The following is a 27,060-nucleotide window of genomic DNA, read 5'->3' as shown; positions in this document are numbered from 1 at the left end:
TTCATAAAACAGAGCTCCCTAGGCTTCACTGATAATGGTGGTATTTAAGATGGCACTGCCCGCCTTGTTTAACCCAGAATTTTACCCCTGTGCAGGCAGCTCAGGCTGGCACATCAAGGCACCTACCCGCTGCTTTGGTGCTTCTCAATAAATTAATAATGCTCAAGAGTCCCAGAGAGCCAAGTGCTTAAGTCTAACTGACTAAAGTCCTAGCTCTGCACTGCAAACATAAGGGTAACAGTCAGGGACCAAAGATCAGAGCACAGATTTGATGGCTTCCTAGGTTACCTCAGCCTCTATGGTTTTCCTTTTCCCACATCCTGATTCTTCCAGCTTCCCAATAAGCTCTGACAGACAATGGGAATGCAACTACCAGAGGTCCCTCCTGTCCTTCTGGGCATTACCAATCCCGTCATAGAGCCTGATTGGATCTTGTGCATGATTTTATCCATGCACCATTTCAGTGCCAGGCCTGTCACTTGAGCTCAGGCTCCTCTGGTAGGCAGAGATACCTGCAGGACTTTGCTCAGGAGCTGGAGGCTCCGTGTACACGCGGGTGTTCTGCATCAAAATCAACCAGGATATGGAAGCAGATTCCATCAGAGGCACCTCCTAACTCCTGCAGCCACTTCTGTGCTGAGGATTAGGGTGGTTGTTTGCATATAATGAGGATCAACAGCTCTTTCAGGGCTCACACAGCAACCCTGCAGGAGCAGTGCCTCGCCAGCTGTGGGCTGAAGGCGAGTCCCCCTTGGGAACTGGGCAGTGCTGGAAGCAGGGTGCACAATACCACCCCAGCAAAATGCATTTTCTCCAATCAACTGCTGTCATGTATGCAAAAGAAAAGGATCTCACTTCTTCCACCTGACAGTGAGTCTTGCACTAGAAAGAAGCAATACCAAATTAGTAAAACGACCTCACTTGTCATTGTGGCATTCCTAATCTACATCTTGTAATAGTTAACTAGCAGCTACTGAAAGCTACCCAGCTACTCTCAGACCTTTCACAAGCTAAGGAACAGGTCATACAGGGTTAATGATGAGCCAGAGAAACAATTAAGACCTAATCTGAATTCCTACAGAGAAAATAGTGTAAGAGTCAGCTCATGTTTACTTATACTAGGCCAATCAGGACTTCCATTTCCAGTCACTGCATGGTCTCCCTATAGTTAAAGAGAAAAAACCCAAACAAATAAATAAACAAAAAATAAACAAAATAAACCAAAACAACCAAAATAAATAAATAAAAAAAAACAAAACAAAACAAAAAAACCCAAACAAACAAAAAAACCCCAAACAAACAAATTACAGTCTCTTATAAAATGCCTTCTTTTCTCTACACAGGTCACAGGACTGGTCAGATTTACATTTTTAATAGGTAGGAGTACTACAAAAACATGTTCCTGCCAGATCTGCAATACATAGTTTTTCCTTAGATAAAGCCATTTTCACATATGGAATCACACAGCTACAGAGCTGGCTTTCAGCTGCCTGGGAAAGAAGAAAGTTTGATCTCCTTTCTCCTCATGTTCCCTTGCTTTTCCGCTGCCTCTGCAAAGCTGTTCCATTACAAAAAGCAAATCCATGTTGACATAACTGTTGGTTCTGCTCCTTGACCATGAAAATGTTTAAGATAATACAAGAACTTTGAACTTAAAATAAATATACAAATAAGTAAATAAAATGAAGACCAAAAAGAAAACAACTTCTTGCCTCTAGGAACAAAAAGCAAAGTTAGCTCCAACTGAGAATTAGTAATCACTGTACAGCCTGTAACACCATAGTGCTATTGCAGAAGAAGAAGCAAAAAGCCCTCCAAATCTTTAAGTAAAATCATAGCCTTTGAAAGGCAATGACTTTAATAAGAGAAGTGAAATGAAGAGTGGACTGTAGGTCATCCCCTTTAATCTGACAGGGCTGAGAAGCATCCAAGCATCCCTAGCATGAGAAAAAGGAAACTGAGGATGGTCTTTGGAACACTTACAATTAACTGCCTACAGAAAAGAAGGTTCCCAGCTGTCTTCCCATCTCAACCTCCATTCTATTTAACATTTGGAAAACTAAAAGTTGAACTCTCAAGTTACCATGACTAAGCTGTTGTAGCTTTACAGCTGTAAGAGTGAGGTGAATCGGCACATAGATCACTGAATCCTAAGTGATGGCCACAACACAGAAGCATGACATTGAGGAATAACCCAAACAATATGTTTAATGAGTACTGCTTATTACCCCTTTGCAGTCTGGAACCTCACTTCTTAAGTGGATAACACAAGACTGCACTATAGTCACACAGGAACAGCTTCATTCAGTGCTACTGTCCAAGTCAGACCCACCACATTGCCCAGTTTTATAGTCACAGTCTAATGCTTCCATGGGAAATGCAGCATCCATAGGGTGTGCTCGGAAAAAACAGTGACAGCACCAGGAGCAACAAACACCAAGGCACTGTACTGTAGAACACAAGAACTGGACAAGCAGGCAGGGTGAGAACAATAAAACCTGCCTTATGGAACAGCAAGGCTTGGCCCTGTTACAGGAAGGAGTAAGAATTCCAAGCAGCAGATAAAGCTGCTGCCAAATATTGACTGTAATGGTGAGGTCCCCCCCATGCCACTGCCTGTTACTTAAAAAGGGACAAACAGGATTTTAGTCACTGCCTGACATTCATGGGACTAAAAGTAACAATGGGGATTTAAAGCCACAGATTTTCAGTCATTCTCCTAGAACCTGAGCCCAAGCAGAATGCATGAGATCAGCAAAACGTTTGTTCCTTCATGAGCACCAAATGCAAAGTCTGCAAGACTCAGGCTCAGCTGTGGCTTCAAATGGCAAATAAGCAGTGTACACAGCACCAGCACAGTCACCATTCAGAAATGCTTCATCAAACTCCTGATACACACTTCCACTGGTTGAGTAATTATGAGGAAATCTCCTACTTGTTTCTCGCTGAAAAAGTGAGTCAACACACAGCACATCACACAGACTAAGAGGTGTGGAATCTAATAAACTTCAGAGTCATTTCAGAGCTGGTTTATTGGAATAGAAGCATTATTTTTTAGATTTACAGCAGTTTAAAATTCCTTTTCTTAGGGATGACAGGATTTCTCAGTTTATTCAAAACCAATTTGGTTTGCTTTCCTCGTGCACTTCGACTGAAAGTACTTGACTGAAGATGGACAGAAGCTGCAGGAAACCTTCCTGGATCAATCTTTTATAAAAGCTTACTAACTTATGCATGATTCTGCAGCTGCACAAACACTATAAACCCAACCCACCTACATGAAGAAAGCTTAGGTGTTTTTAAAAGGTCGGGTCATTAACACAGGAAGCTAACCCAGGAGCTAAAGTGGAAGCAGAAACACACAACCCATCACTGACTGGTTGTCACAACCAAGTAGCTGTCACTCCAGAGGTCACTGGCAATCCACCACTGACCTGGGTCTGAGCCCTAACGGGAGTGCAGCCTCCTGCACAACAGGTTTGTAGGAGATTTGGTGGAGGGGTCTCTAGATAATGCAGTTGCCATATAATCTCCTCTTCTCCTGTCCACAAAGAGCAAAATCCATCAGAACTGAATTGGAATAGGTATTTTAAGTACCTAAGAGAGGCTCTGAAATGTAATTCTCTAGAGATAGGAAGGAGCCTGGCCACATCCCTTCCCCTGTCTGCTGCAAATGCTGGTTTGCAAAAGGTCTCTTTTCTAACTGTCTCCATTCATGCTTGCTCCATCAGCAAAAGCAACAGTTGCAGACAAATTGTGGATGTCTTTAGTAGTCACCTTGCTATTCATATATTGCCCAGTGATTTTACAATTGCTACTTAAACTGCTTCTGAAATAATCTTAATTCACTAGAGCTCTTCTGTCCCCACCACCCCCAGACTGAGGCAGAGCAAAACAGTGTAGGACAAGGAAAATTTTGCCTTTTCTGCACAAATTAACAGAAACACGGCTCTAAAGTATACAAGAAAGACCCATTTTTCATGCTATTATGCCACTAGTGTAAATAAACACCTGTCCCCTCTCTCTCCTGCAATGGCATCCACATAAGACACTATTTCTTATGTTATTTCCCATAGAACCAAAATATTTTTAACAAAGAAGACAAAACACAGAAAAATCTTAACATAATTTTCCAAATTAATAAATAAGTCTGTGAGGCATAAATATATATGCCCTTCACACAGAACAAGGCCTTTAGGAATAGCATTCAAATAATTCATGCTTTAAGTTTTCAGAAACAGTTTATTTCTAAAATAACTGTGGGCTTCATGACTTCACCTCACTGCAGAAAAGCATTTACATAGAACCAAAATAACTGAATTCCTCCTCCTATTATCTTTCACATTGAGGTTATGAATTGGATGTAGCAGTTTCAAGTTCAAATCTGCAGCCTTGGAGGAGCCCACAAAATGGAACATGGAGAACTATTATGGCTGCTTAAAATACTAAATAATGAGCCTTTAAGGTTTTATCAAAAATTCATCCTAAATCCAAGAAACCTTCCTGATAACACCAAAAATAATGATAACAATAAAAAACCCCATTGTTCCAATTACTATCTTCCCATGACATTAAATTCTGGTTAACTGCAGCTAATCAGACATTTCTGACAGTATCATTGTGAGAAGTCTCAACAAGTCTTCTTTAAGCCTATTTGCTTTAAAACTACACCTGTACAAAACCAAACTTTAAATATAGACATTGTTTTTATACAGGCTCAGATTTCAACACCACAGTGATTTAATATATTTTTCAATTGCTCATCTATATCTTTCTTCAACTGAAGAATAATTCTGCAAATCTGTTAGTGTAACGAAGAGTGGCAGACAGTTTTTCATTAAGATTTCAGCCTGGTTTAGCCCGTTTTGAAAAACCACAGCAAAAATGTACATATCAGACCCCTAATATTCTTCAGGGTTTAATCTATGCTTATAATTTCTACAGCTAGATGAAGTGAAAGCTGAAGTCATACCATGAATGCAATTCAGCTTCCATTTTAACAATATTCAGTGAAAATACTGGCTTAAAGAAAACTAAGGATGCAACAGAAATTGGACAAACTTGCTGTCATGAGAAAGTATCACATGATGGGGATCTCTTCTGGCTGAAGTTGACCTTCTGGGAATGTGCTCCCTATGAATTGATGGTTGTCCTGCTTCAATGAACAGAAAAGAAAGTAAGCAGAAAGCCCAAGTTTTTATGAGAAAGAATCTCTCAAAGCCAGGCAGACTCCCTCTAGGAACATGTGGATTGTGGCTACTGAATGTCATGTTATTTTATTAGCTTGCAATATGCAGAGCATATGCTTCTCCAGCTCAGCTGAGTTTCAGGGTGCATGAAGAAGTCAGGTATTCTATCACTGACCTTACCAGTACTGAGCAAGGGTAGATTGAGCCATCCTTACTGACTTTGCAACTTCCACTGCAGAAAATCCTGCCTTAATGACCTTTATAAACAGTAGCAGTGTAAGGGAGAGGTAGGGAGGGAATATGAATGCCTCACTTTGTTAACGTTAAGTTCTGTAACTGATTGCAGTTTTCAAACCAGGCATTCCCTGAAACTCAAAGTCTGGGTGTACTTCATCAGTGTCAGGCTTTGTTCGGTGTTACCAAGCAAAAGAAAAAAAAAAAAAAAAAAAAAAAGCTGCTTCTAAACCAAGAGCTCCCTACACCCAGCTTAATACTGGGTTGCAGAAGAGACACGAAGCTACCAACCTATCCTCTATCATTCTGGCTTTTCTTGAGGAGTTGCAGACCGACCTATTTGGAAGCTAAAAAGAAAATATCAGGAGCAAAGCAAAACCAAAGCATACAAGTCTGCTTCCTCAATGACCCACAGGTGTGAGAGAGACCTGAGAAGAGGTATGTAATGGGAAGGAAAAACTAAGGCTGCTTACTTTTTCTTGCACAGTTCCTGTCAGAACACAAGTCGAACCCTTCCAACTGAGCAGGAGAGGCCTCTGTTTCTCTAACCATGTCATGCAGATGAATGCAGATCAGATTTTGCTCCCTCTTGGGAACCTCTTTTTAAACAAAACGCTTTCTCTTTTTGTTATACACAAATAATTATTTAAATTCAGGAAACTCATATTTCGAAGAACTATCTTTGCCATTTTACGAAGTTTGAAATTGACACATTTTAAAGGTTTTAAATCAGGCCTTTTAGTTGTTTTTCTTATTCCACTTTAATCTTTTTGTTGCAAGATTTCCTGATTTCCTGTTGTACAATTTGCTGCACGCTCTTCAAGAGAAGGAAGGAAAAATGGAGAAAAGTTGACGAGGAGAAAAGGAAAAGAATAAGGAAAAAGATCATAATATGGACTCAATGCAGTCATCCTACAAGGCATATACGTAGTACGGTAAATGAACATGCCTGGTAGAAATACAGATTTGTAAGCAGTCAGGACTTATTTTGTAACAGATTATTTGCTAGCTCATCTCACTTCTGTGCATCACACAAATTCCTTGTCTATCCAGTTGTAGTAAACGAGTGACCAACAGGATATATTTCAAGGAAAAGTTGAAGCATTGAGAGTTCTCTCAAGTTAAGCTGCCACAGAAGTAAAAGTGCAACCTATGAAACCCACTTCTGGAAATATTGCTCCTTCAGTAAACACTGACTAGAAGACATTGATAATATGTTCTCCACCTGCAAAGCCCAGACAGGTTGGGGACCTATACCCTGCACCATTTCCTATCTTCTTTCTGTTCTCCATATTTGATATTCAGAAAGTTGTGGACAAACCACAACCACCTTTTATTTCATCTTTCAATAGTCCAACACAATGTTTGTCCTCTAGATTTTATAATCAAATATAAGATAGGCCTGGAATGAGAATTACAGTTACTTTGGACCAGAGTCCAGACAGACAGACTTTCAAACCTTAATCAAAAATTGTGTTCTAGTAACACAGAAATTTAGCAGCTGCCTAAGCCTAGGAAGTGCCAAAGCTCATTATATTCTTCTTTGGCTTTATTATTTAAACCTGGAGTTTCTCTAGTTGTTTGCAGATCTGCTTCTCATCACTGCTAACACAGACCTGGACCCAAACCCCAGTGAGACAGAGCTCACAGGCATTGCTGACCTCATGGAGTTTCAGCACACAACACTGCAGCTCATTCAAGCACATGTGATCCAGGCTCCCCAGGTCTTACAGCCCTGCCTAAGGACAGTCACATGGATCCTCTAAAGATGCCAGGAGTGGGTCTGAGGGCCTTGCTCTCCTCCAGCCTAAGGCCTGCCTCTCTACATCCCATATCAAGAAGAATCTTGAGCTCTGCAATTCCTCTGCTGTTCAGTGGAACAGTTTTAAGAAAAGGCACAGAGAAACACTCCAAGACTAGTTCCCTGGATCTCATTTCAGAGATGTCATTGATAAGCAACACATGACTTTCAGTCTGGGTAAAGCAGACTCCATTCCCTACACGTTGCTACTTAAATCATTTATTCCTGCAGAAATGGTGGAAACAGAAAGCAGAACACAGATTCTTCTTTAAAGAACATCTGAAAGAAACTTCTTTCCACAGAAGCACACAGGTACCCTCCAGGCTTAAGTTCCCAAGAGAGCTCAGAGTGCAGCGTATGCTGCCACCCATTAGCTAGCTCAATTTTATCTTTCAAGTCCTAAATTGACACACCAAGCTCTCTCCTCCAAAGAAACTCAAGCATTCCACTACAGAAAGCATTTACTGTAGTGGTTCACCAGCAGTTCAGGCAAGGCAGAAGTAATTTACAGCTCCTAACTCAATATCACGATAAGATCAAGAGATCAAGGTCTGTTCTTAAAGTTAAAAGGGTGATAAGCTAACCCAGTGGTCCTCCATAACCACAGAATAACTCAAAGTAAAGAGAAGTAACTATTGCTAGATGGTATTAAGTGGTGGTATTAAGCTTTTCTTGTCAATCAGTAACAGTGGGCTTCATATACTAGGAAAGGTAAGGATCACAAGAATCAGTAGGACAGCAGCATTATGTGGTTACATTATGAAATGCAAGCTATTTAATGCATTTATTTTATCTTGTATATGTATGGCATATGAAAAATAATTAATTAAGAACAGAGAAAATTTATTATTTGGAGGGTGTTTGTGTAATAATTTAACCTTGCAGAAATGAAACAGTAAAGATTGATGTTCTGACCTATAAAACTCTGGTGTATTCTGAAACCTTGGCAGCTCAGTGTTGTCTAATTCAGGAAGTTCTCCTGTACTTCTCCCACAAGTTACAGGGCCAGCTTCTTCTCAACTAATCTCTTATCTCATCTATATCTCTGCAGCAGTATTCACAGTTTGATTGCAAGTTAGCAAAAGTGTGAGTAACTTTACAGGAGCCTCCTGAAACGGTTCAGTAATCCAAAACAAAACTCTCTTAACTGATCTCACTCTGAAAACCAAGATGATGAATTGCAGTCTAAGAGACACCTGCTCAGCTGCTGAGCAGCTCTATAGCTCCCTAAGCTTGCAGGCTTCTCCCCATTTGACCTGCAAGTTCCTGAAGCTCACACCTTCCGACAGAAAGCTGGGCAGGTACCACCAATAGGAACAAAATAGCTAAAAAAGTGTCCATAAACCCTTAGAGAATTCGTTCCGTGTTCAGCATGTGCTTTGGATCCAGATCCTCATAAAATCTACTTGAGAAGTATGGACTACAAGAGTAACTGCATAGTAACAGTTCAGTCAGGTCTACAGAAGAGCAAGGGATGAAATCCAGCTGTGTATCAGTCCTAAAAAAAAGTGCTTGGCTGGTGCTTTTTAAAGCAAAGCTCTTGTTTCTGCATCCATGTAGCAGTGGGGCTAAGAGAGATTTGGACTTGGGTCTTGGAATGGCAGAAGCACCTGTCTGTTGCTCAGACTTCAGCCATCTAAATTTCAAAAAGGAGAAGAAGGTAGGACTGCAAGTAGCCCCTGCAGCGTGTCTCCCATCTAAGACACAGCAGCTTGCTGAATTTTGGTACACCTTGTTTGTCCCAGCAGGAGACACAGCAGAAGCAAGACAAGAGATTGAAGCAGCAGGATGAAACCAAGGACTTGCTGAATCCAGCAGCAGGTGTTTAACTGTATTCAGCAGCTGTCTTCACAGTGCTCCAGTTTCAACCATTTATTTCATTTTACGTTTTCACCTGACAACTAAAAACTTCTTTTCTACATTTTGGAGCCTCAGTCTCTGACACCAGTCAGGAAGTGTTTCTGGAAGACCAAGTTTGAAGGCATGAGACCGAGTGAATTCACTGAGCAAATTTTATGAAATAAAGCATATTGGCTTTTTACAGAGCCAGTTGGTTAATTTTACATTGAGGAAATACAATCACGATGTACAGAAACTTTTCAGTAAAGCAAAATAGCTATTTTTCTTCCTGTCTGCTGAAATTTAAATAAATTCCTTCTGGAAGAAAACACAAAATGTAGCTGAAGGGATAAGAAAAAGCCCAATCTGTGCCACTAATCAGTGATACAAATACCAGCTCTTAAAACTTGTTAAAAAAAAAAAATCAAAGTTTTTATTAAAACTGACACACTTAACTTATTAGAATTCCTTTGAAGTTTCAGTAAAAAAATACCCATTTCTGCATGCAATTTATGTCCTGCACAGCATCAAAAACATGCATACCAAAAGCTGGTTCTATGCTGTTCGTGGCTAGCTCCCTTCTGATGAATTTGTGAGATGAGCTGTAGTTGCTATATATAATATTAAAAATATAATGGAAAATTGAGGGAAAGGGAACAAGACTGAAAACCCCAGCAGCCTGACTTACCTTGAACTTGGACCCCTCAGAGAGGTGACTAAACAAAATTAGGTGGCATGAATCTAAGCAGAAGTATATTAAAACTTGCACAGTCTTATTTACATATCTAATATGTATTTCCAAGGACAAGTTGCAAGGCCACAGCTCATGTCCCTGCTACACAGTTCAGCCTCCAGCAAATATTTCATGCAATCTTTGCTCAGGAAAACATCTTGAGGTACTACTTTAAGGTGCCATATAACAGGCCATGACAGAACTGGCTTATTACCAGCAGCCATCTTCCTAATTAGTTATTCACTTGGTGAATACAGAGTGATACTACACTTTCTCAGGGTAGATCACACTTAAACATATATAGGAAGGACTTGATCTACTGTGTGGGATGCCACAAAACCATCAAATAATCAGGAGCAGTCAGAGTGAACTCCCATGAATGAATCTGAAGAACTAACCTCAAATGAGGGGCACCACCATTATTTTATATAAAACATGCAAAAATGCAACTTACAGCATTGTGTGATCTTCTGGATGTTAGAAGTTATGCGCTGGGCTAGTTGATTAGGATCCCCAAAACCTGCAGTGTATGACATGGCTGAGTAGATTTGCAGTCAAGATCATCCACGATGGGAAGAAGTCTGACAGTCTCCACGTATGAAGGACACCTAAACCACCCAGAAAACAGAGTTATGTTTTGGTTATTGATTTACAAAGTTCTGCATTACCTTAAGAACACACAGGAAAACATTCAAGAAAACTCATGTTTATCCTCTCTGAAAACACAGTACTTCAAAGACGGAATTTAAGGGAACATTTTCTTAAAGTATTAAATAAAAATAGGACATCCTTTTTTTAAAATTTCCAACAATGTCTTACTGTTAAGATTCTTAGTAATATATACAGCTTAAGATCTGCAATTACAGTACAGCAGCTACATCACAGAAACTAGACCCTTCGTACAACTTCTTAACATATTTCTCCACTGTAAGCAAAGTAAAAGCATGAATAATCATTGCCATTCCATAAAAAGCTGTATGTTTCATCTTTCAATGCCAAATCATCTGATTAATTATGTCTCAAACCAATTATATCATTATTCCCATACTGTGAATCACCCATCCCATTAATACAACCTAGCATAAATAAACCACAGGAAAAAAACCATCAGATATTGCAGAAGATACTGGAATGAAGGAACTATGCAGTTCCCTCTAAACACCAATCATTTGTACCAACTTCAGTTTTAGTTGTAATCCAGTTTCAGCTGAATTCCACAAATTGCCACTTTATCATGTTTCAGTTGCTGTGTCTCTTAATATGAACTCATTTTTTAACAACTTGGGTATACAAACACATTCTTAGGTGCATTTTTTTGTACCCAGAACTATAATATATCCAAAAAGGTAAAACTTTGACAACACAAATACAAGTATACTCACTCTAAAAGAACACACATATAATCATGCAGCATTTAACTACTAGAGATGTCCTAGCCTGCTCTCCACCCATACAGACCAAATTTCAGCACAAACTCAAAAGATATTCCAAATTCAAATTACCAAGATACAAATTAGGATAAATGTGAATATCAAAACTGGCAATTTAGCTGTTCTGCAGTGAGAATGCAGACTAATGCCAAGCATATGTGCATCCAACACAATCTCACAAGTTCATCCAGGCTGTGCAGTCTTAACTTCGTCCTTTCTATGGATCACCTTCACGGGTTTAACATTTTAATCTCACCAGTTCCCCACACTTCCACTGATCAACCCAAATCACATGCTTTCCAAGAAAAGTCCTCTTCTCCTAGTCTGTTGAACTTCTGTTCAATAGAAACTGATAACACTCCGTTTCAGGGAGAAAGAGAAAGGACATTTAAATGTTTAAACAGAAAATAAGGAAATGAAAAGGTCAACTGATTTGTCAAGCATGATACCACCTGTGCTGCTGCTTGCAAACTCGAGTCTTTATGAAATTTTAAAATAAACACTATTAACAGTCCTTGTAGCCAAATTTATTATTTTTTTTTCTTTTTTTTTTTTTTTTTTTTTTTCACCTTTGGAAATGCCTGCATTACTACAACACAGCAACACCCTAGATGTTTTAAAATATGACTGTCTTCGTCTCTGTGATACAAACTGTTCTCTAGTGGAGCTGCCCAGACACTACACTGGTCAGACTCATCCCACCAGAACTTCCCAAGGAATGCAACTGCACAGGTCAGGCACATCCCTGCTACCCTGCAGGCTACATTACCTATGCCAGATGGAGAAACCTCTGCTACCATGAAGACAAACCCTGCACAGTTTTGAAATGCCTGCTACCACCAGGGTCCCAAAACTTGCTTGGAGTCTTCAAGCCCTGAAGCATCCCTTAGTAATGAACAACCTGACTGCAGATGAGGCAACAGAGAGGGAGGGTATTTGCATTCTTCTGTGTACTGACTGTACAGTCGCCTGCTAGCCATGCTATCTCTCTGCAGTATTGTTTCCTGTCTTTGTCTGTAGCACATGCAGATTCAACTTATTTTGGGTCACAGACTAAAGTCTGAAGTCAGCCAGCCAGCCTAAATCCCACTTATCTGGTTTGAGACTGGCACAACAACCTTTGACTTTTTTGAAAACTCTAGGCAGCACTGCACTAATTTTATATTGTAAGAGCAAACGCATGCAAAAACTTTATAGCAAATAAATGGCTCTGTGGCATGGTGTTTTGACTAAGTGAGGAAATTATATAAATTTAGAAGAAAATATAATCACAGGAATAAAATGCAAAGAAACCACATAACAGAAGATAGCTTGAAAAAGCAGATTACTCAGAACTTTGGACAATGCTGCTTTTAAAAGTTATGACTATTTCTAGACACTTAAGTAGCATGTTAACTACAATGCCAGCAGTGGCAAAAAGTACTTTTTAGTTAAATATTATATTTAAAGTTAAACATTGAAATATAGCTGCTGGAGAGGAGAGACATATCAAGAGATCAAATTCCTTTGTGTAGAGAGGCTACAGAATTCACTGAAATAGATCTTCACAATTGTTTTCTCTCCCTTCATGTTCCAGACAGCTGCTTGTAACACTGTTCTCATTAACAGTCTTACAGTCAAGAGATACACACAGTGTATTTCATCCAACTCTTGACAAAAGGAGAGACTTTCTTTTTTTGCCCTGAAAACTTTTTAAAGATACTTATGGCCAGCTGTAAAAAAGTTACTCTGCACATAAGACTGAGCTTTTCAACTTTCTAGCTACATAGTTAGGCAGCTTTCTAGCTACATAGTTAGGCAGCCAAACTACATATAGTGGATATTCAGATGATACTTTGGGAAGTCCTCTACAGGACACAGCTTTTTGTCTGCACATACAGATTTCTAATTGTTGATAAAATTTTTTGTATTAACACACATATTTGAATTTATATTTATAAGTTAAGTTGCAGGACATTCGTGCAAATTCACAGTTGTTTTACTTCATTCAAATTCTTCAACTACCAATGCTGTTCCTGAGGAAAGTTAATAATGCAGGGGTGATGGGGTAAGCTACTGGTCTGGGGAACTGACAGAAAGAGATGTAAGCTATCAGTTCTCATCACTTCCCAATCTTCACTATGAACTTCCCAAGTCAAAAAAACCAAACTGAATAGTCCAAAGGCAAGGAAATTTGTGTTTGATTATTACTATTTTTTAAACAGGAAGTCTGAACTTCTTCCTCATTCTAGTTCTCACAGTAACACAGGCATCTAAACTGAACAAATGTCTCACCTCCATTCAGACCCTTTGCTCTTAGCACCGAGTTCCTCAAAATCCTCTGAAAACACAGATAGCTGAGCCCTTGGAAAGTCAATGGGAGTTTTGCTAATGGCTTTGACAAGGTCAGGGTTTCAGCCACCAGGAAACAAAACAGATGTGTGCACCAAGCACCTCCTTCTATACCAAGGTGACAGAAGCATTCATCAAGTCTGAATTTCCACAGAAATTAACCCTTTTCATTTCCATATTTAAATACTTCACCCTGATGCATTTTGGTGTTTATTGCCTTTGGTGTTAACTTTTTAAACAGCAAAGTTAACTGTGTTCTGCAGTTGAGGGAAGTGGACTTTGCATTCAAACTGGAACAGAGCTGCATCTGTGGTAGTCTTCAGTTCCCCTAAAAGTTTCAGCTGGCTGAAGCTTTTGATTGTACCTTTTATCTTCTGCTCACCATCTCTGTCTTTCCATGGGAATATACCTAATGGCAAATTGGTTTGTCAGGCCACTGAATACAGTACGAAGAACTAAGTCTTCTGGCACAAACGAAAGAAACCATCAGAACACTTTGTCAACACTCATTGCTGCAATACCTCCCTCTAGGTACAAGAAGTTTAGAGAAGTCAAAGGATTGCTATATATTTTTCTAAATTTCTACACTGACTGGTTTCTGCATCACACTGCCACTCCATACCAAAGCAAAAAAAAAAAAAAAAAAAAAAAAAATTAACCTTAGTTTCAACTTCTTTTCTGGAAAGGTGTTTTCAGGCATGGATAAAAAAATCCACTTTTCTCTTGGCTGTTTTCAGTCAGATTACTGCCAAATGCAGAGAAAAGTGGAAAGAAACTCCACAACAGAGAGGGTTCCCAGTGCCATCTTTGAAACCTTCATCAGGAGAAAACAATGTGATGTGACAAGCACAGCACATGTCAGATCTCAGCAGGAGTAACCTAAACACCCAGCAGGCTCCAGCCACCTACAGTAAATAAGCATCTAATATATTTTATATTCTTTACTGTTTAAGCAATGTTTTAACATCAGGACCTACAAACATTCACATGGATCCTTCCTTAACTTTCAGAAAGAAAAAAAAAAGTACATGCTGCATTTCACAGAAATGCTTGAAAAATTAAATCTGATTTGAATTAGGATTTTATGCCTTTAAATATCCAGAGACAAGTCATAGGGCTTTCTTATATGTGATTCTTTTTTTTTTTTTTCTAAATAAAGGCCACAGAAACAAAGCTTCTCCCAAACAAATCCTAAATGTAATTTCCTTTGCAAACTACTGCCAAAAAAAAAAAAAAAAAAGTCCTTCAAGCAACAAGAAAACACAGGCAAAAATGAGAAACTGCATAAAGACTTTGGAAAAAAAATTGCAGACAGCCACTGTGTTAGTTACAAAAAAACTGTATTATGGTAACAACCATGATTTGTAAGATTTCTGCAATGTAACATTGCGCAAACTGTTTCACCTCCGTAGGTTTCACCACTCATATACTGAGATGAGACAAGGTGCACCTGAGGAGTGACTCTAGCACCTACCTAAGGCAACCCAAAACACACTGCTGTTTTCAGACAGCACTGGCTATTGAATTTTGCAATAATTTTGCAGGAGGTAAAATTAATCTTCATTTAAAAAAGAAGGGCAGAGAGTATGCTGCAAGATAAATACTCCCTACTACAGCACTTAAGGGATTCTCATAAACAGCACACAGTAAACGACTTAGTAATATGCAGGTAAGCATTAAATCTGTCACTATTTCCTCTAGTGGGGATGAAGGAGGTTAGGCTGTGGGTTTTTTTCATTTATCTATTGTTTCCCCTTATACTTAAGCTAAAATACCTAGATACTGAGATTGTATTTTCCACTTCGTGCTTTTACAGCTCCTAATGTGCTGCAATCCAGGTCCATAAAGGCAGGCTGGAGGCTTCCATAACACAAAACCAACTGTAGAGCCTAATAAGCATGCAAAAAAAATAGCAGTATAATTAATTCCTTACTGCCTTCTTAAAGCAATAAAAGAAGTTTCCAGATTGTCTTTTATCATCTAGTTTTAGGTAGAAGTCAAACTTAAATCCATATAGGGTAGGGAAAAGCAAGCAAAGTTTATATAAAACTTCCTTTGCTCTAACACAGCAACACCAACTGAAAAGATGCTGAAAGCTAATTTTCCTTTCCAACCCCTTGAGCCTTGACACATTAGCCTCGCTGAAACACCAAAACCAAGCTGTTACTGTGTAACAGCTAGAAGCATTATTTTTCTTTTAAGGAAAAAAAAAATATTAGATTGTGCCACTGGTCAGTGTTTTAGTCATCTGAAACTGCCACAGTAGTGACAGCATTTAGAAATATTCAGTGTGGAAAACTAAATTATGGAAAGCTGAGATACTATTAGGCCTAATGTATCGCCAATGCTCAGAAGATATGGATAAAAAAAAAAAAAAGAATATGCTTATCATTGTCAAATTCACCTAGCCTGGTATTTGTAACGAACTAGATGAAGGAAGCACATAATATTCACAAACCTAACAGAACACACTAGTTCTTGGGGAAATACCCTAAGAGAGGGAATTATGTTTCCTAGGAGCACAGGAAACATTTAGAGACCTGATGATGAAGCAGGAATAGGAAAATGAATGCTGGATACAGGAGCTAATGCCACGGGAATAGGTGGACTGAAAATGGATCCGAGATAAATGTTTCGTAGTGCCAAGTTTCTTCTGCTGCTGGCGGACAAACATCTCATAGGAAAATGAAGATGGACCAGAAGTACAAGACATTTAGCCTCCTACGTGTTCTCACCCAAATCTACCTAATGGCATCTTGCTCACTTGGAACCAAATGCTCAGATTAAGGACACTGAGGGAGAAATTATCTTTGCACAAAGTCCAACTGTGCTGGATACTGAGTCTCTCTGAGCCCTACCAGGATGCTCATGACTACATACAGCTCATTGTCTCTTCTCTTCCCACCAGAGTTTAACTTCAATGTAAGCAACCAAGAAGAGTGCTACTTAATATTCTGATATAAAACTACAAGAGGTGTAGTTCACTACTGTAAACTGTAGTAAAACTACAGTAGACTGTCTGTAACGCCACCACCACTTAGCACCACTTTCTTCCAATTTTAACATTTTTTTTTTCTCCTCCTCTTTTCATTATATTTTCTATTAACAGCACACACATAAAACCCCTCACTCCCAGAAGGGATGCACTGCCGGGAAAGCACATGGCTAGACTATGATGGGTCAGGAGGTCTCCGCCTGCCCTGCTGGCAGAGCTCTCTGCTTTTTCACTGTTTGTTGTTGAGTGGAAGGGATCACTGCACATGAGCACATCGATTCTGGCAGGAAGTATCCCAGGACTCTATCACCGAGCTTTAATTAAGATGCATTTCATGCAAAGCGGAGCGAAACCTTTCACTTCCTTCTAGAGTTTCAAGAAGTGCCCATCGCTGATGCAGAGGCAAGAGGTTCACCAGGAAAAGTCGTGATAACTTCAAGCCAGCAGCCTGAAAAGCCAGGCCTGGACTTGCTATTTACATAGGTGATTTTTACACTCTTCTCCTGCTGACACACTTATCTCACCTCGGATCTGGAGAGCTTTTCAACACGGCAGAAGTGACCCTTCCTACCCTACAATTCGACACTAAGCTACTGTAAAACACCAGCTGTAGGCCCCGAGTCTCTCCTTCCAGCATCACGCTCAGCATCAAACCCCAAGCCATGATTTCAGGGGGATGCCACGGGGAAGGCTGCGAGCGGTAGGGGGAAGGGAAGGAGAGGGTGGTGGCGACACAACCCACCCCACTACAAAACCTCCCTCCCTGCCCACATCTCCCCCCCCCCCTCCCACCCACCCCACCCGTGACCGTATCCCGGTCGCCCCTCTCCCGCCCACAGCCGCTCCGCTCGCCCCAAACCGGGCGGCACCGCCGCGCCGGGGGAACAGCCCCGACCCCAGCGCAGGCCCCTGGGGCGCTGTGTCCCCAGCTGGCTGAGGCCCTTCCCACCGCCCTGACACAGGCTCCCGGCCGGACACCGCCCCGACTGCTCCTTCCTCCGGGCGAGCCGCGACCCCTCCGCTCCGGCGCCTCGGCGGAGATCCCACTGCCCTTACCCGGCCTCGACGAACCTGCTCTCGGCGGGCGGGGTGGGCGTTGTCAGCACCGGCAGGGCGGGGAGGGACACACAGGCCCCGTCCCGTTCCCGTCCCCGCCCCGTCCCGCCGTGACGGCGGAGGCGTGGAGAGGCGGGACCGCGCTGCTGCCCCGCCCGGCGGGCCGGAGGGGTGAGGAGAGGAGGCCGCGAAGCCTGGAGCGGCCGGGGTGGCCTTTTCGGAGCGGGGACGTCCGAGCTTGCGGATGGGAGCTCCCGGTTTGACAGGCAGAGGGAGCTGCCGAGGGGAATGGGGCAGCCCCCGCCCCTCGCCAGCCGCACCCCTCCGCAGGTGGAAAAAATACGGGGCTGGAGTGTAATTTAAGGAAATGATGTTGTTGCATGAGGAATTAAGGGGAACACGTGTGTAAGGAAACGGTGTTGCAGTGGAAAAGATGTTACTACATTAATATCCTGCTTTGAAGCGCTGCTTTTGGTTTTGGTCACTTTGTCTCTCAGCGGGACGCTTAGAAGAAAGTGAGTGGGCAATAATAGATTTACTTAAAGGAGCCTTTAGACGAGGAGGTTTACGATATTTAGCTGAGAAGAGGGGGCAAGCAGTGCCAGGAAAAAAGGAGAACTGAAGGGTGTGCTGACACGGGGCTGGGCGGGACGGAGGAGCGGCCGCTGCCCGGGCAGCCCCGGGCACCGTACCAGGGAGAGACGAGGCAGAGGCTGTAGGAAACTCGGTCTCATCCTGACCCGGCTGCCTGAGGAGAAGGAAGGAACAGGTATGCCTTGAGGCTGCCTGCGTACCAGCTGGGGCATTCCTGCATCCTCCCAGGATTCCTCCCCCATTACAGGACCAGATGCTCCACAGAGCTGGGCTGGGCTGCTCGGTCTGCAGGACACCCCGGTGTGCATTAAGTGCTACAGGGCACGCAGTGCTGTCCCCTCTGCAGAGCCCTAAACTGGCTAAGGAAGGGCTGCAGAAGTTTAAAACTGGAGTTTATTTCTGCTGCATCATAGATTTCGGTCTTTGCTAAGAATTAGGAATAGCTAAAGCAGTGGAAACTGTAGCAACCTCAAAAACAAAGAGCACGGATAAAAAAGTCCAATAAATTGCCAACACGGTAGAGTGAAGTTAAGGGCCTGAAATAGGCAGACTGCCCTTTAAAGGTGGTTCTTGATGTGTCTCAAATTAGGCTGAAAAGGAGAGACATGATAGCCTCTGAGACTCGTACACCTACATAAATTTTTTATTAAAATAAATTTCATTATGTTTGGAAACATCCTTTTACCACTTTCATAAATTAAAGTTACAAAGGAAAAACATTCTAGTATGAACTGTGTGCAACTTCATGACAGTTTTAATGGTTTATTTTGATTAGAAATTATTTAATAGGCAAGGTGTTTTACACTCACGTTGGCACACTGAAGATGATCCAAGATGATCCCACTAGATGGTGCACTAATGAGAGTATAATGCATGACCCTGCTGAATTAAGGAGTCTCCTTGATTTTTATCTCCAAGTGTTTGTCATATGAACTCTGTTGATTGAGCCTGGTCACTCACACTTTTTAAAGCTTCAGCTGAGCTCACTGTCAGTTTTACTTCAGAAAACAATACATCTTTTGCTATCTGATGTCAAATATGTGCTTCCAATTAAAAATATTGAAAAGTGACCCTTTGTCAGTGAGAATACTTTGTCTAGAGATTAGCAGTTGATTATATTTTTTTGTAGCTTTGAGGTCATCGCTGATCATTGTTCACTCTTGCGCTATGGAAAAGAGGTATCCAAACATTTTCAAGTGATTCTTAATGTTTCATGAGCAAATTCCTGGTTCTCACTTGCTGTTGGCTCACAATTTCCACCTTTTATTGTTTAAAAACTAACAATCTTCACTATATAATGCTTTAAAGAAACTTGTTGCAGCAATGATACTACAGCCTGGAAGGAGAAGCTGGATTATGAGCAACTTTTCATTAAAATGTTGTCTATACTATTGAAATACTTAAATTATCTCTTTAATATAATCATATAAAATAAATATGAAGATACAGTTAAGAGACCAGCCAAGAAGTCCTTTTTATTGATCAGATATTTCTAAGAGAATTGTAAGTCCATGGAAGATTTTTCTTAACTCCTACAAAAAAGCTGTTGGCTGGGACAAGGTGCTCTGTTTCATCACTTAAAATAAAAGAGGAGAATTCCTATTGGATTCCTTTGGTTTCCACATGCTTTCCTTTTCTAGCAGATAAGAGTGTTTTCAGTGGTGTGTAATCCATGGACCGGAGTTGTAAAGAAGCTGTCTAAGATTTATTGTCAGAGGTGCTGAAGAGAAGTGCTGCTACAGAATTCTGTCTCTAAGCTCATTTAATTGACTTATTTCTAGAGCTTCCAGACCAGCGTTACCCACAGTTCAGAATCATATATTCATCTACTTATGCACTTTTTCATATATTCATCTACTTATGCACTTTTTTCTGTTGCATTTGTAGAGTGACCAGATTTCAGCTGGTGAAATTAAATGGGGAAAGAAAGGGGAAAATGTTGAGACCCTGCTATTCATAGGTACAGTGTACCAGGAAGAATGCTCTGGATGTTCACTAACTGAAAATCAGAGTATAGGCCCTTATATTCCTGGTGATGTATGTAAAACTGAGCCACAAGGGATGTCACTTCAAACACGTGCTGTTTGAGGATCAGTACTCAGTATTGCAGCTGATGACTGCAAGAATGGGAAATTAAACTAAAAACAGCGCAGCTGGATTTTGAAAGGGCATTCCTTCCTCTGAGCCCCGTACCTGAATCTGCCCCACCTTCTTGACTCTTAATTTCTGCCTCCCACATCCTTCTCCTGCTCTGGTACTGAACTGCCAGTCACTCAGGCCCGGCTGGGTGGGTGGCATAAGTCTCGGGGCCACTGGTGACAGGGGAACGTGGCACCCATTTCTGTGCATCTCCCCACGCCTGCATGAGGTGTGATGAAACCATGGAGAAGCAGCCCAGCCCTGCCCTCGAATTCCTGATGAGTGTCCTCTTTCCAAGGCGTGAGCTGTGCCTAAGTGGTGTGTAATTTACCTCATGGGCAAATTTCATTCTCTGCTATTGCCTTTTACTTGTGTGCCTCTAACTTTAGACAAGAAGATAAATCCTGCCAGTATTTGGTATTGGTGGCAAACCACCTGGCAGAGCCACTCAGGCAGTTTTTACTGATGTGTTCCACCAGCCAGAAGAATTGCTATTAGTCATCATCATCATCATCTCCTTTTGCTAATTGAATTAAAATATCTGCTCCAGTACCTGAAATGAGATTGAATTCTTATTACACTTGATGGTCTACAAAATTATGAAGAATGATGGTTTCTAGCCTGAACAAGCTTAGGGGCTAATTAGACTGCGGAATGGCATGTAAAGCCATTCTGCAGTTTTTTTTGTTTAAAAAACTGGAATGACCATTTGAATTTATTTAAAATGGTACCTTCTCTCCAGCATATATTTTAAATAAACAGAAAAATTCTGTTCTCAACTTTGATGATAATGTTTCTTAAAAAAAAAAAAAAAATTAAAAAAAAATAAATTAAGTTTACTTGTAAATCTGTCTTTGTGTTTCTTTTTAATATTCAAAGACCGTAATATAATTTCATCTGCACAAGTGAAATGAGCTGGTTATAATTTCAAAGCCCAATGTTTAAGAAAGAAGTACCTGCAAATACATAACCTTTCTAACTTCAGACTATTTAAAAATTTTGAAAAATTATAAGGAGCATAAAATTAAATGGCAACATTTTGTTTAAATAAAGAAATACAAATCTACTGAAGGAAATATATTAAAAAGAAAAAAAATATGGACTCTGAGGTCAGCAACTAGCTCTCATAGAATCCAACACAATGTCATTTTGAAAATGAGGTCATTGTTGAGCAATGAGTCTTTATAATTTTACAGCATATCATCATTTTTACAATTCACAATTAGCTTAATTGCTTCTTGAAACCATAGAGAAAAAAACCCACAACCCACACAAAGGAATCCTGACAAAATTTGGCAGTGAAAACCAAAGAGATGTAAATGGCAAGGTGACACAGAGAGAGTTACAAAGATGAGGAAAACATTGCTTATTGATAGATGCTAAATGCAGTCCCAGAAAATCCTGAAAGTGAAGGTGGCTACTCCCAGAGTTTTCGCTGCTTTTCCTTCTCACTTGTTTGCTCTGCTACTGTCAGTGTACATATTCAGTAGTATGGGTTCTGCTTTTCTCTCTCTTCTTCAGTCCAGTCTGCTTTTTAGTTAAAAAGGAGATGTAGCAACAGTCAGCCAAAGTTATGGCATAGTCCTTACACTGTGGCATAGACAGTGGGAATCCATTGAGGGAATAGGGCTTAAGAAAATAAAATGATAAAGACAGATTGTGCAATGAGACTCAGAAAAAAAACTGGCCAACCGAATTAATTCATGGAATATACGCTCTGTAATCTTTTGAAGACTGGTAGAAATTTCCTCAAAAACAAACTAGAAAGTCAATGGAAATTCCTTTTCTCTATTGCTTTGGCTGCAGTGAGTTCAGAGCAAAATATGTCAATGGATGATGTTGTTAAGATGCCCCTATGACATGACTTAGTTTGAGACTTGCAGTTTTCTATGTACCAAAATGTCTAAACTTTTATTATACGCTTTGCTTAGGCTCAGTGCCCTACAGATGGATATCTAAGGCCATTTTACACACCCAGATGTGTCCCACCTGGTTCTCTGCTTCATTGGTGCTGGATGTGGATTATACCCCATGTGGACATCTCTGATTCCCTAAGGCGTCTTAGATGGTGCTGGGCAAATGATTCATATCCTAAATATCCACCAACTGCATCCTGATCTTAAACAGCCATTCTATCTGTAGTAGCTGTAATCAGTGTTTAGACATCTGCCATAATTTTAAGCACCCACCCATACTTATAAAGACCCTTAATCTTGAAACTCATTCCACAGTCTAGGTCTTTCAAGATGTAAACCACAGCTTTCCTATAGATTTCTATGGTAATTTGGCACCTGTATTTCTCTAGAAATCCAATATTGCTCTTCATTCTTTAGCCTGGTCCCCATGTTTGTTACCCTTATTGTAGAAAGTGTACAGCTGTATGCAGTAGGGGTTAGGTTTTTACCTTCTGCTACAGCACGAGTTGACAGAGGAACAGTAGTAGAAGCCTTGGCTCCTTTCCTTAAGAAGCTGTGATGGTTAATATAGCAAACTGGGGGTGTATCAGACACTGGGATAATGAAGTGAGACTGAATGAAACTCCAGCTACAGGCATAAGTCCTCATGAATGTCACAGCTTAGAAACACCAATATTTTCTGGTCATTCTCTATTCAGGATATCCCTGAAAATAACACATAAGCTCTCCTTCTATTCTCCTTCTACACATATTTATGTATGTTTAACTCTGAATGTCTTGAATCCTTGCTTTTTTTTTCTGACTGGGGTCTTAAAATTATGTACAGAACCAAAAAAGGTTTGAGATAAATAGATGTCAGAACAGATTACAACATTTCAAAGATATAGTTCATTTGTAAAAGTAAAGGAAACTGTTCTTGCCATGCAAAAACTTAAGGATAAGATTAAAATGAGGGAAAAAAAGTTTACCATTAATTTATTGCATGTATTAAAATATGCAGTATAATACAGTGATATACAATCACTGTATTACACTGTTTTCCTGCAAATATCTGCTGTGCAATTCCTTTCTTTTGCTCTTACACATGTAGGGACTGATTCATTTGCCTACTGCATTTAATGAAAAATTGATCACTCATTTGAGCAGGCTTTGGGGCATCTTCTGGTTTCTTACTATTAGTTGCATACTTTCTGTTGCTGTTTGCTCATCTAGTGTTTGTCACTCAAAAGATATGCAGCTGACTGTAGGATAGAATAGCTTTTTTTTAGAAGGCATTGAAAATTTGAACAACCTTCATACCTAATACTAGTTTAACATACCATAATCAGAAAAAGAGAAAAATATTAGAGTTGCTATTTATCTGCTTATAATTTTTTTAATAGAAATGCTACTATCTCTTACTATAATTTTTTTTTCTGATAAAATGTTTAAAAGTCCAAGGTAGAAAATAACTTCTTTACAAATAGTACAAAGTTTTACCACACAGCTTGCTGCTGAGGAAATCTCAACTTATCAGCATCTACACTTTTAAATTTTGCCTCATGAAAGTGCATAAACACAGTCAACATAAACTGACAATCTGCACTGACATTTTTTGTGCAGCCCAAGGATGCAAGCATATGTTTTATTTGTAAGCAGACCTACTCATTTCTTTGGAAACAAGCAAATGAAAGCATGCAGAATCATAGAATTGTCAATGAGAGGAAATAAAAAAATAATTAAAAAACCCAAATCATAGAACATCATAACACCTATTGATAACTGGAGCTGCAGTTCCTGACCTCCATCTTACCCCTTCTTCTAATCTCTTTATGCAGCAGGAGTAGAAAAGATATAGAGTAAAGCAATCAGAGCAGCTGCCTTGCAAACATGATCAAACCAAGATTTAACAGCTGTTGGTGGATGCTACTGAGGAGTTCAGGACATTGCCTTTTGCACAGGGGCATGTGCCTGTGCGCTAGAAAATTAACCTAAAAAATATCAGTATAACCTTACTCTCTTACCTGCTGTTGGCCATTAGCTTAGGTAAACATCTGATATCACCTGTAGTTGCATCCTTATGCCTTATTTTATTTAAAAACTGCAATTCAGCCTATTTAACTTGGTAAATCAGCTCCACCTGTTTTATGTAAGAATAAGATAACTGCCTGGGAAGAAAGTTTCTTCAGAAACAGGCAGCAACTATTTCAGGCTATCCAAGAAATAATATGGACAGGGTCCTCTCTGGAGCTGATTACAGCTGATTTACAAACACTTGGTGGCAGCACATAACAAATGCAAGAATAATAAGACTTGTGTGCTGGTTCAAATGTTATGGATGATGCTTCAGAGAATGGCATATCTGTTTGAACTTTGGATCTGTTTGAAAAAGAAAAAAAAAAAAAAAAGAAAAGACAATATTAGCTAAGTGGATGTTTAAAAATATCCATGAGAGATGCTGTGATAACAGTCTACAATATTTTCTACAGTGCATGTGAAGGATGGGGTTATTCCTGATACAAATCTACTGTAGATATCCTCGAACAAAAGATCCCATGGGCTAAGAGTAGTTTTACAGCTTTCCTGAACCAGCGGTAGGAGAATACATAAATCAAGGGATTGCAGGCAGAATTGAAGTAAGCAAACCAAATTAAGATGTCAAACAGAACTGGGGGGGTAGCAAAATCCAGAAGACTGTCTACCATGGTATCAATAGTAAAGGGCAACCAGCACAGGAGGTAGACTCCTACAGCTACCCCAAGGATCTTTGCTGCTTTCCTTTCACTCTTGGATGCTCCTACATGTAGCTGAGACCCAATACTCCTATTCATGTTGTTTATCATCCTGGCTTGCTTTTTAGCTACAATGAATATTTCTACGTACAAGACTATGATTATGAGGCAAGGGAAGAAGAATACCGGGAAGTTCAACCATCCCCAGAGCTTGTTGAAAAGCAACTGACAGCTACCAATACAGGGCATGTCTTGCAAAAAATGGCCCAATCCTTCTTCAATCGCTTTAACGTAGAGGAAAACAGAGGAATAAGCCATAGGCACTGCCCAGCCCACCCCAATGTAAATGCAGGCCACCCTTATAGTGAACTTGGTGGGGTAGAGCAAAGGGTAGCAGATGGCACAGTGCCTATCAATGGAAATGAAACACAGATGAAATATGGAGGTCAAGCAAAAGAGAGTGTCCAGAAATGTGTGCAGCCTACAGAAATCATCTCCAAAATACCAGCAGCTCTCAACAGACCGGATGGTGCTAAAAGGCAGCACAGTCAGCCCCAGGAGGAAGTCAGCAAGGGCGAGGGAGAGGAGCAGGAGATTGGTGGGAGTGTGCAGGGCTTTGAAATGGGAAATGATGACAATCACCAGCAGGTTCCCCAGCACTGTAATCAGCATGCCCAGGGCACAGGCCAGATAAATGGCCAGCTGGACCTCAAAGTGGTGTAAGGTTCTGTAGCAGGAGCCATTTGCCTCATAGCACAAGGTGACCAGCATCCCCTCAGCACCGAGAGCCTGGGCTGAGCTCATCCCAGCCTGGCCCAGGTCCCACTGCCTCCCACACCTCTGCCACAAGCCCAGAAAAGGACCTTCCAGCAGAGGTACCAAATGAGCAACCTGGAAAAAAAAGTATATTAAAAAGGCAGTTTAGAAGGAGAGATGGCTTAATCAGTTACTGTAATTAAATCATCATACAGTTTACATATTTCAAGCAAAAAAAAAAAAAAAAAAAAAAGAGCCTTATTTATCTGTTTTATATCCCTATTGAAGTAAACCAGATCATGTGTGCAGTTTTTGTGTCCCCATTTTTATACTATATTCTAGTTTTCTTTCAGCCAATACTGTAAGTAGGGCAAGAAATGGAGCAAATCCAGAGGTGTATGGGCAAGCAGTCAATAAAGAGAATTTCTGCATTAGGAGGAAAACTCATGTTGAGTAACAGGCATTGGTGGCCAAAGCTCCTTAAGGGATTTGAAAGGTGACTTTAGTATAATGGTACACTGGTTCTTCTGAATTTCCCTGGAAATGAAGTTTCAATTTTGTTATTGTTCTATTTATGAAATAGAAGCTGTGAAGCAATTATTAGAAAATAAGCTATGTCTGATTGCAAAGTAAAGCCCTTTGGGGCAAGCTGCATATTATATAATGTTCTGGCCATGGGAGGAAATGTATGTATATCTGTTGTGTTGATGACATAAATATTCATAAGGCAAAGAGAAACATTGTTATATGCCCTGAAGATTAACTTTGCTTTTTACTTAGGAAGCTGCTATTAACTTTTAAGTTATTTAACTTTTTATTTGAACTGTTAGAAATAATTTATATTAATGGATTATAATGGATTATTCCAACAGTCTTTTAATAAATCACATAACTGAGCAGCATGATTTTTATCAGTGAGACAACTACAGTTAAATACATGACATTTTTCTATAGTTATTTTGTTCTTGAAATGACTGGTGTAGTAGCTGGAAATTATTTCCATTTCTCCTATGTTTTCCTTCCCAGCAGCAACAAAACATAAGTGAATCTCTCTTAATTGTATTTCCATAAACTTTAAAATCAATAATACTTACAGTAAAGTATCTCTTTTCACAGAATGGGAGCTCTATTGCAGTGGACTGAAATCCTTTTTAAGGAATATGTCTACTGTCTGAGTGGAAAGTGTGAGATGTTATATAAACCAGATGGAGAGAAAATCCCTGTGGGTGACTAATATGCCCTAGGGGCATAGAGAGACTTGTGTATTTGGCAAAAATTGCCATTTTACAAGAAGAAGTTTAAATACACACGTGCTCAGTTGCTGTTGAATCTCTGA

General features: G+C 40.2%; 2 protein-coding genes across 3 annotated transcripts in view; both read right to left on the bottom strand.

The window, feature by feature from the left end:
* Positions 1 to 17,750, bottom strand: part of STX7 (syntaxin 7) — a 32,406-nt gene extending 14,656 nt beyond the window's left edge. Inside the window, exons 1-2 of one of the 2 annotated variants that reach the window (XM_071740902.1) lie at positions 17,624 to 17,750; positions 10,251 to 10,404 (exon numbers count right to left, since the gene is read on the bottom strand). In XM_071740902.1, coding sequence (XP_071597003.1) covers positions 10,251 to 10,332 — 82 coding nt within the window. In that variant the 5' untranslated portion in view covers positions 10,333 to 10,404; positions 17,624 to 17,750. Of the gene's footprint in view, positions 1 to 10,250; positions 10,405 to 17,608 lie in introns of both variants that reach the window. The other variant, XM_071740901.1, reaches the window with a different exon arrangement.
* Positions 17,751 to 24,743: 6,993 nt separating this feature from the next.
* On the bottom strand, positions 24,744 to 25,772 carry LOC139795451 (trace amine-associated receptor 5-like). The gene has a single exon (XM_071742445.1). It carries the CDS (start codon positions 25,770 to 25,772, stop codon positions 24,744 to 24,746), a length of 1,029 nt encoding a protein of 342 aa, XP_071598546.1.
* Positions 25,773 to 27,060: the final 1,288 nt, after the last annotated feature.

Source organism: Heliangelus exortis, chromosome 3 (genome assembly GCF_036169615.1).
Source record: "Heliangelus exortis chromosome 3, bHelExo1.hap1, whole genome shotgun sequence".
Taxonomy (NCBI): domain Eukaryota; kingdom Metazoa; phylum Chordata; class Aves; order Apodiformes; family Trochilidae; genus Heliangelus; species Heliangelus exortis.
This window is presented reverse-complemented; position numbering and strand designations above follow the sequence as displayed.

Coding starts and splice junctions, on each gene's coding strand:
- LOC139795451 (XM_071742445.1), bottom strand. CDS start 25,772: ATGAGCTCAGCCCAGGCTCTCGGTGCTGAGGGGATGCTGGTCACCTTG.